The 9,866-nt window shown below is 38.5% G+C and overlaps 2 protein-coding genes across 2 annotated transcripts in view; both read right to left on the bottom strand.

Moving 5' to 3' along the window:
* Window positions 1-271: 271 nt before the first annotated feature.
* LOC124282484 (TRAF2 and NCK-interacting protein kinase-like) lies at window positions 272-2,093 on the bottom strand. Its single transcript, XM_046718491.1, has 4 exons — window positions 2,005-2,093; window positions 1,668-1,791; window positions 1,334-1,379; window positions 272-1,087 (listed from the first exon to the last, which is right to left on the bottom strand). The coding sequence occupies exons 2-4, from the start codon at window positions 1,789-1,791 to the stop codon at window positions 475-477; spliced, it is 783 nt and encodes a 260-aa protein (XP_046574447.1). The 5' UTR covers window positions 2,005-2,093; the 3' UTR covers window positions 272-474.
* A 6,918-nt stretch (window positions 2,094-9,011) lies between these two features.
* Window positions 9,012-9,866, bottom strand: part of LOC124282483 (thrombospondin type-1 domain-containing protein 4-like) — a 61,998-nt gene continuing 61,143 nt past the window's right edge. Inside the window, exon 11 of the mRNA XM_046718490.1 lies at window positions 9,012-9,587. Within this exon, the coding sequence (XP_046574446.1) occupies window positions 9,472-9,587 (116 nt within the window). The 3' untranslated portion in view covers window positions 9,012-9,471. The remainder of the gene's footprint in view (window positions 9,588-9,866) is intronic.

Genomic DNA, 9,866 nt, shown 5'->3' with positions numbered 1-9,866 from the left:
TATTTTAACGTCTTTTGGTATGACGCGGTCGGGGATCGAACCCGCGACCTTCCACTCTCCGGGCGGACGCTCTAACCACTACACCACGGAGGCGGTCAGTAGACTTGTGTACTATTACTTACTCAGTACAACGTACTTGAGCAGTGCCATTACATGACCAGTTGACTGGCATATCCACTACAATATGAAGACGCCCACCAGTAGCAAAGGCATTGCATAAACTGTTTCAAAGACAGTAGTCAAAACACAAAAAGTCGTATGTCCCCAGTTACAACATTTAATCATCATTAGGCACAATTCTCGTTTTACAAATACGTTTTAAATTCATCTTGTAAAGCAAACAAATGTTGCACAATTGCTAATAAAGGCATGTTCTCATTAAATGTAAAGATAATTATATTACAAATATATACAGGCATGTTCAAACTCCAAATAAGGAATTCTTCAGTAACCACATGACATTATCCAGTTTTTTTAGTCCATCTGGCGGAGTCTTCTTGAGTATCTGAGTGACTGTTGAGATACATTTTGACCTCTATTTATGTCCTTTGTTCTGAGTTCTTTGCCAGATGTGGCCTTGATCTTTCTGTCACCTTTGGTCTTCATCATACTATCTCCACAAGCAGACGGGGTGTTCCTGTTCTTCTGTGCAGGCTGGATCTTTGCCGGTACTCTGCTTTTGGTTTTTCCTGTATAGGGCCTTTGTGCCTTCTTCGGGTGGGCTGGAGGAGCGACGACTGGGAGACTGGCCTGTGCCTTCACTGGAGTTTGGCAGGTCAGAGATAGAGCCTGACGCCGGATGGATTTCAGCTGCTTGAGCTCTTGCTCCAGCTTCTTCTTCTGCTCTGCCTCCGCCTGTTTCTCATTCTCCCAGCTATTGGTGAGCTCCTCCAGCGTCTGTTTTAGTTCCTGCAGTTCGGCATGCTCCATTGTCAAACTGAGTTTGAAATTTAGATATTCTACTCTGAACTCGGCCCTCTCTTTTTCGGCTTTACGTCTCAGTTCCTGTTCACGTCGGAGCTCGCGGCTCTGTTGCTCATTCACCTGGCGCAGGTTCTCGTTTTCTTGGAGAAGATGATCAAGAAGGCTGTGGAGAAGACATAGAGTGTATCAAATTATCGTGGTTATAACTGAGTATATATTAACATCTCTCCTCAAAATGTCTTTCAAATGAATCCAAATGTAGATGTATACTTTTGCAATGTCTCCTAAGTATATTCTAAAAGTATATAGTCAAACACCTTTACAGCCGAGAACACATGGGGTACCAGATGTTTTTAGTTGTTCATATCACTGGAAAATATAGAGACGTCGTGTCATGGCTTCTGCTTACCTCTCTTCCATATCGCCTACTTGAGATTTCAAGTCCATGTATTGAGCTGAAAACAAAACACGAATCGTGTTAGTCATCTTAGAGTGAGTGAGTCAACTTGTACGTCACATCGTCAGTATTTCAGCCATGTCGTGACGACTAAACATCGGATTACAAGTCCCACATAGGCACGTAGACAAAGTGTACATTTAGCGTGTTGAGTGTTGAATACACATCCATTTACAAACAATAGTTATCAAATTAATTTGACTTGCAAAATCATTCCAATTTTCTTTTAACAGTGTCATTCGGAGTACACCTCAAATACTTGAAATGCAATAGAACCGTGACCTACCGAGTAAATGTTGGTGTAGTTCCGTGGATCTTGGGCTTGACATGTAAGACGTCTCGTTTTTCGCTTCGAGAATGGGAGAGAGAAGTTTGCGTTGCTTCAAACGACCTTCCGTGCACAAAGCCATCTGTTTGATAGATAAACATATTCTTGTTGAATTTCGGAATCATAAACAAAATACTTAAGTGATATCAGCGCTGTTCCCTTTCTACCAATTTATGAAAATATTCTTTTTAATCCATTAGAGGCGATGAACGAGGTTAAGGTATATTAAGCGAGGTGTTTTCATTTTGGAACTTCAAGATAAAACACCTGTAGTATTTTCAACACATTTGCTTACCTTATTAGCAAGTGATGAAGGTCACAGGTGTCAGTTATAAGCAATCCACAACAGTAACAGTCTGACAAGCAGCAAATGTACGTCTGAACACAAAGACAATGTGCCTAGAACTGAGGCTTGGACTAGGAACGTCGTCATGGAACCATTCTATGACGTCATATCTATTGTGACGTCACCAACACTGTTGGCTGACCATGGACATTGTAGCGATTCACGGTATACCTTACTACATGCATCCCCGTTTGAGCTGTCGCTCAATTAACCAAGACAGGGACGGGCGTGTGAAGTAATTTGTAATTTACACATTTTGAATATTGCACACTATATAAAAAAAATTCCTCGTAAAACATTGTTACTAATATTTTAGCTTGGGATATAACTACATTTGTAGCTTATGGTGCTCTCACTTCAGCAGTACATATTTACCACTCGATGACCAGCTGACTCTCTTCAGCAGTAGCTTTACATGATCAGCCAGAATCTATTATTTTCAGTCGCATATACACAGATGCAATATTCCAGAGAGATTTTGGAAAATACAACAAAAAGCGTACAATCGGTACTCCCACTTGAGCAGCACTACGTTTACCACTGCATGACCTTTAATCTCACGTCAGTAGTACATAGATGCATCAAAATATTGTTATTATAGCAGTAACGATAACTCCCTTCCAGAATGCATCTCCCAGTCATGCCAAATACCCAGGTATCGATTTCCCACATAGATACAGCGTGTCAAGTGCGTTTCTGATGTTAATCATGATGCTATTGCTGAATATTGCAAAAAACTACGCAATTCACTCACTCCAAACCTGTTACCAGGAGACAGAGACATGCTCTAACAGAGGGGTGGTGTAACAGATCAGTGAACCATGTCAACATCGGGTGTGTTACATGTGCTAGCATTACTGGCTAGCTCTGTTTCTATTGTAGGTGTTCGTCCACCTGAACCCCATACCCGTGAAGATCAGGGTTAAAATTGGTCTTCAGCAACCAATGCTTGTCGTAAGAGGCGATTAACGGGATCGGGTGGTCAGGCTCGCTGACTTGGTTGACACATATCATCGGTTCCCAATTGCGCACATCGATGCCCATGATGTTTGTCACTGGATTGTCTGGTCCAAGACTCGATTATTTACAGACCGCCGCCATATAGCTGGAATACTGCTGAGTGCGCCGTTAAACAATAACCAACCATCTGAACCCAGACGTGTTTGGAGAGACAATATTATGCTGTCTCACAAAGTCTGTTACAACACATGCAACATTATCCAAAACAACGTGAAGTAAAGCAAGTGTCGCTTCACATTTCCCGAGACACCTGTACCACAGACAAAACGCCTGGCACCTTAGCTTACTCAGCATTCTTGTTTGCAGCGTAACTCCGGACATATATATGTTGATATTCAGCAAACCGTGGCATGGCGTAAAAAGAGATTATTACACGTGTGTCTGTGAGATACCATTTAACTTTCAACGAATTGTTTCAAAACGTATCTAACAAGCGAGCAAATTTTATACGTTTTGAAACAACATGTTGTACGAAAAGATACATATTTTGTCATCGTATATTGGTACACTTATGCACAACACAATGTTCATGAATGAGTGACGTCACTTGGCTTACTAATAACGATTTATACCTTGAGTGTCCCTCCACGAAAAAGATTTCTGTCTCATTTGTGCAGTATCAAGGCGATAACGATAATGCAAACTAGATAAGATCAAGGAATGTTTATCAAACACTCTAACATAGCACCATATAGGACGTTACTTCACTCCAACGTATACAACTACATCAACATGTTCTTGAAAGTAAGTCCATGTGGTGAATATTTGGATACGTTTGTTGGTTTGCTTGTTTCTTTCTTGCTTGATGTTATTTGGTTTGTTGTTTAACGCCACACTCAGCAATATTCCAGCTTTATGACGGCGGTATATAAACAATCAAGTCTAAACCAGAAAATCCAGTGATCAAAATGAGCATCGATCTACACGATTGGGATACGATAAGGTCCAAGGTTTGTAATGGGTTGAACACCACAAGACCAAAGGTTCAAGGTTTGTAATGGGGTTGAACACCACCTAACCAGAGGTCCAAGGTTTGTAATAGGTTGAACACCACATGACCAGAGGTCCAAGTCTTGTATCAAGGTTGTACATCAAACTTGAAATAGGGTTATACACCACAAGTTTGAAAGCAAAAGGCTTGTAATGGAATTGGAAACCAAACGACTGATAGATAAAATATGAGGCTTGTATTGAGCATGCACACCAAAAGACTGAGGTCAAATATTTGGCTTGTACACCACAAGACCAAAGGTCTAAGGCTTGTACTAAGCTTGTACACCAAAAGCATGTATTGACTTTGTACACCAAAAGAGCAAAGATCAAAGTGTGTACTCAAACATTCAGCTTGTATACTGCTAAATTATTCAACGTTTGTGAAACCATAAAAAACAAGGGTTCTGATATTTTAACAATAAGAAGCACATTTATTTAGGAATGCTGATATTTACAAATGATTATAAACATATAAAACATACACTCTGATAGCACCAATACAGACATGTATTACAGTTGAACTGGACACTTCGTTAACCTATAGAGACAAGACACAGGCTATTCATACTAGACAACAAAACAAAGTTACAGACACGTCCAACTCAACTATATATAGTGCTTCAATACAAGCAGTCTTGTTCAAGTCTAACTCAGTCAGTCAGCACCTTATGTAACAAATACAAACGAACATTTAACAGCTGACTGTTGACTACTACAGTTCTGAATGTACTTGTCTATATGATTCCAAAGAAAAGTGTCTAACTGCAGATTATATGAAAAGTCATTTCTGTTTGAATCTTGCCAATATGTTGATTAGGCCAGACCAATTTTATTTCTTGTTTTATGTTTATTTCGTATTTTTTTCAAGAATAAGGAAAAAAATATAATCAATTTTCCCCGCTCAAAACATAAATCCTAATGTTATTATTGACCAATAATGTAAACATACAAGAAATGTTGCTTTTAGATTGTTTTTTGCCCCATAATATAAATAACATACTTTGAGTATTTAGAAGGAATATTACTTTTTGACTGGTGATTTTATTTTAAAAAATTCCCTCCTGCCCTTAGGTTTTCTGAGGACAAAAATCCGTAAAACAAGAAATAAAATTGGTCTGGCCTTATTGGGAGGATTTGAATGAATAATTTATTACCTTCAGAAACCTAATCATAATTCCCTCGCTGAATCGCTGAACTATAAAGAGTTGGAGGGTGTAATTTGTGACAATATACTTGTTCAGTTACTGGTACATCCACACCCATATCACACTACATGGTCATGCATACAGGTAAAGGTACTATCATCATTGGTAGTGCAGAAGACTACAACATTCCCCCATCCCACCAACTATAAGGTAAGGTAAGAAAATTAACATGTCAACAACCCACAACTCATGCAGGAATACTTCATCCCTACCGGACTTGGGAACATAGGATGTTGCTCGTAAATCACTGGTTTTTCCTGGCCTTGCAATCCCATGGTTCTTCACTGACCATTCATTCAGACATTATCATCAGAGCTCCTTGCTCTGTGTTGATTGATTCTGGACAAAGTGTGCCTTCATTGAGGACATCAGCATCCGAACCAGATGACACCACAATTTTGAGACAAAGCAAGATTCACTGTGAAAGTTGGTGATGGTCGGCTCCAACTGTTGGGCCAACCAATGTTACATGTATACCTGCATCAAGGCAAAGTGTAGGTTTGGGGAAGCAAGGATCGTGTTTTGAGGTGGTCTATCTGGTTCTGACTGTAACAGGCAGGAGTTACTTATTTAGATGATATCCTGCAATGTCAATCACATAATTGTATGTAATGTCTTTCCTCATCTGTCACAATGTTGAACATGACACTACCATGATGTGCCCAGACATCCTTGACCAGAGACATGATGCCCTGGCCATGCCCATCTATGATAATATACTCATGGAAACAAATAAAGGAACACATGAAAGTACACGTGTTCCTTTATTCTTTTCCAGGTTTCTTCACAATGTATGTATTGCTCTGCTGGTGAAATTTTGGCAATGAATAAAGGAACACTTGTACTTTCATGTGTTCCTTTATTCGTTTCCATGTGTATATCCACAGAACATTGCTTGCTTTGGAGCAGTCTCATAGACATATGGACTAGTCTGACTTTGATGGTTGTGACAGGTACCTTGATTCACTGAAACCTGGCTAGTATCAGTCAACAGGAACACATATGGACTTCATCTCTCTTAGGCCTATGCAATGATACATCATCTGGGGGACTGGATGTTGGCACAAGTAGTCTCCCTGGTTTAATTAATTCTTTTGTTTTTGAGTTTATACAGTTGGGCCACTAGAAAACTGATTATTTTGTTCACCAGATTTGTTTGCAACCTTGATTTGTTCTGCCAGATTCCTCCAATGGATGGCAAAGTCCTTCAGTCCTCATTCCATCCAGTTGGTGTATGCACCTCTGAGTCTGGATGGAGCTATGCTAGCCATGAATAAACATTCATAGCTGAAGGGTTTTTTCTTAACCTCTTGGAACTTGGTGAGGAGACTTTGCCTTAAAGTATCTATAAATGGCTTTTACAGCACATTCATGAATCTCTACTAAAAGAAAATGGTAGTAATGATTCTGACGTCATTATTTGACCAATACAGATTCACATACTAGATGTATGTAGCTAACGAACCAACATATAACAAATATATAGGTTACTGTATGTGAGCAGAACAATCACTGAACATATTTCTAAAATGTTAAAATACACCACATGACTTCACAGTTCCACAGGAACACTTGCACCTAGTATTTCAAACAACTTTTCAAAATGATTTCACGGATAAACCACTAGTCTGTTTGTAAACTGACATTTCAACTGAAAGAACAAGCTTGGGAGAACACATGCAAGCCTTGAGTTGTTGCTACCACAGACCCTTGGCCAGCTAATCAATGGCTGTGTTTTACTTAAGCAAACTTCCAAAAACACAAACTCTGCAAACAAGATAGCCACTGTTATCAGAATCACAAGTGTTGTCAGTTGTAACCAGCTGTTACTTTAAGATCATGTACATCGTGTACCCAACAATCACATTTCAAAATATACAATCTATCTTCCTAGACAAAAGAAGCAATATGTTAATGTCTAACAGTCATTAATGAATGTTTGGCAAGCACTAAATGGACATGAATCACATGAAATGATAAATCTATAAATATAGACTGTACATAAAATCTTTGGTAGATGTTGACTATAAACAATAAATGCATTCCCTTGGGGGAATTTGTAAGCACGAGAAACATGGCTCTCTTACGATCACACCCAGTAATTGTACACTGCATCCAGAACACGTTTCAAACATGGCCATTGTAACAGACTGTTCCCTGCGTACCCTACTAAGCATCACAAGTATAGGACTATGAGCTTATCTATCTTATTTCTTCTACTCCAGGTTTATGGAAGCTGGATATCTATCAACTACAGTCCGTTTGGCTCAAAAGCGGACCGATGAATTGCAAATTTTATCATTGTACAAAATTGCTACATAAATATAATTAGTACACATGTTTATCATTTACTAATACCCAACAGCTTTCTTATATTTGAAAATTTTCCGGACTCCACCCAAAAAGTTCTTTAAGAAACTATCATTAAAATTTTGACACAGTTCACTATTTGTTACGAGGGAGGAGTGCAGAGAAAGGGACAGCCAGGTGTGCGAGAAAGGAATGAGATGGCACAGCACAGGCTAATGAATCAATAGCTTGGTGGGCACTTGTGCACGTGCTTCTCTAACACCTGGCTGTCCCTTTCTCTGCACTCCTCCCTCGTAACAAATAGTGAACTGTGTCAAAATTTTAATGATAGTTTCTTAAGAACTTTTTTGGAGTCCGGAAAATTTTCAGATATAAGAAAGCTGTTGGGTATTAGTAAATGATAAACATGTGTACTATTTATATTTATGTGGCAATTTTGTACAATGAGAAAATTTGCAATTCATTGGTCCGTTTCTGACTCAAACGGACTGTATGTGTGACCACCAAATTTAACAAATTTAAGAAGCATGATATCACATGTTGCAACATTATAAATAATGTGTAATAATTTAAAATTTCGTTGCTTTGTGACAACCTGTTGACAAGTTTTTATTGAAATACAGAAGATGTTTTTATTTACCCATCATATATCCTAGCACATATAACGGAAAAGCAAGTTGCTTTTTCAAGACATGCCATGCATATAATTCTCAACAAACGCCTACATGTGATCACCGGTCTATCTCAGTCAAACTCTCCAGTTTCATTCAAATCAACAGGGGTGGATCCAGGATTTTGGAGAAAAGGGATGCACATTTTAAGACCTACCTGTCCAATAGAAGTGGATTGTAAACACACATGTGATATCTATGAACTCTGTTAGCGCTTTGAGCACACTTTGGTGTGGAGTTTAGCGCAATATAAGAATCCATATTATTAATGTTACATAAATCATGAGGTCCCTCCACCCCAAGCTCTGGATCCGACCCTGATCAGATTAGCTCCAGGCAAACTTAGTTCATCCAAAAGGATGTCAGCTTTCTAAAACGATTCGGTTTTACCACATCAGTTTAGATATTTCAATTTGGGTGAATGACAAAATCATATACATCATGCAGAGTATGTATGTACAGTATTCACAAGGACTTTGATATTGCCATGTTATTACACTAGTCTATGGTTCCGGTAGGAGTACACACCGCCAGTACACGTACCAGTGCTTGCATACATTCAGTCTCCATGCAGTAGTCTCTATCAAATAAGGAAACATCGGGACAATTCTACTTAATCTTGGACGAAGAGGTATTACTTGAGTCGTAAAATCTAACATTGCCATTATAATTAATCTTTTTCTGTTTGTTGAGAAACTGTAACAAAAAACTCCTAACTTTATTTTCTTGTTTCACAAGTTTTTATACCAAAATGCATAAATTAAAAACATGTTATGTGAAAACTAACATTGTTATAATAATTATTCTGCTTTTTCTGTTGGCTAAGAAGCTGTAACCTATAACTCAGAACCTTTTCCTTTCTTGTTTCACAAGTTTTTATACCAAAATGCATGAATTAAAACATGTTTTCAATGCTATTTCAAAATAGATTTATGAAAAAATATATAAAAAAACCTTTTTGAAAATGAGGTATTTAGAAATATGGTTACTTGTTACTTTTCTAATTCTTTGTCTAGCTTATCCATACAACAAGAAAATAATGGTCTGATCTTAACCGAAAAATCACAAAGTGCAATATGAAATCGTATTCCCTATTCAGTGTGTTGCTACAACATATGGAGTATTGTGCCCCAGACTGTCGTCCTATGGAGAAGTTGTTCTGGCAGGAGTTGGATCAGTGATCAACCGTTCACACTGCTCGACTGTGGTTCCTGTCTTCATGAGTGAGCAGACTTGCAGGAGGAACAGCAGATCTTGCGGTAGTAGGAGTATGTGCACAGTCGGGCTTGTAGGACCACGTGACAGCTGCGGTACTGGTCGCGACAAGTAGGGCCTGGAAACAGGTGTATGCATAAATTGCCGGTCTGGAAGCTGTTATCTGGCATATTGGGTGAACTCTGATACAAATTAACAATTTAATTTCTTACAGCTATTTGATATAAAATATAAGTTTAATATAAAAAAACAGCCATAATTTTGATGTGGTAATCTTTGGTGTTTTAGTACATTATGTTTTCAATGTACTGTATATTACCGTAGATAAGCCGATCTTATAGATAAGCCAAAGACCTAACGTAACCATTAAAAGCAGCATCAAAATGGTATGTTCCAT

This window comes from Haliotis rubra, unplaced genomic scaffold (assembly GCF_003918875.1).
Source record: "Haliotis rubra isolate DU_JTF1 unplaced genomic scaffold, ASM391887v1 Scf3, whole genome shotgun sequence".
NCBI lineage: Eukaryota > Metazoa > Mollusca > Gastropoda > Lepetellida > Haliotidae > Haliotis > Haliotis rubra.
Note: the sequence above shows the minus strand (reverse complement) of the source record. Positions and strands in the feature narration are given on the sequence as shown.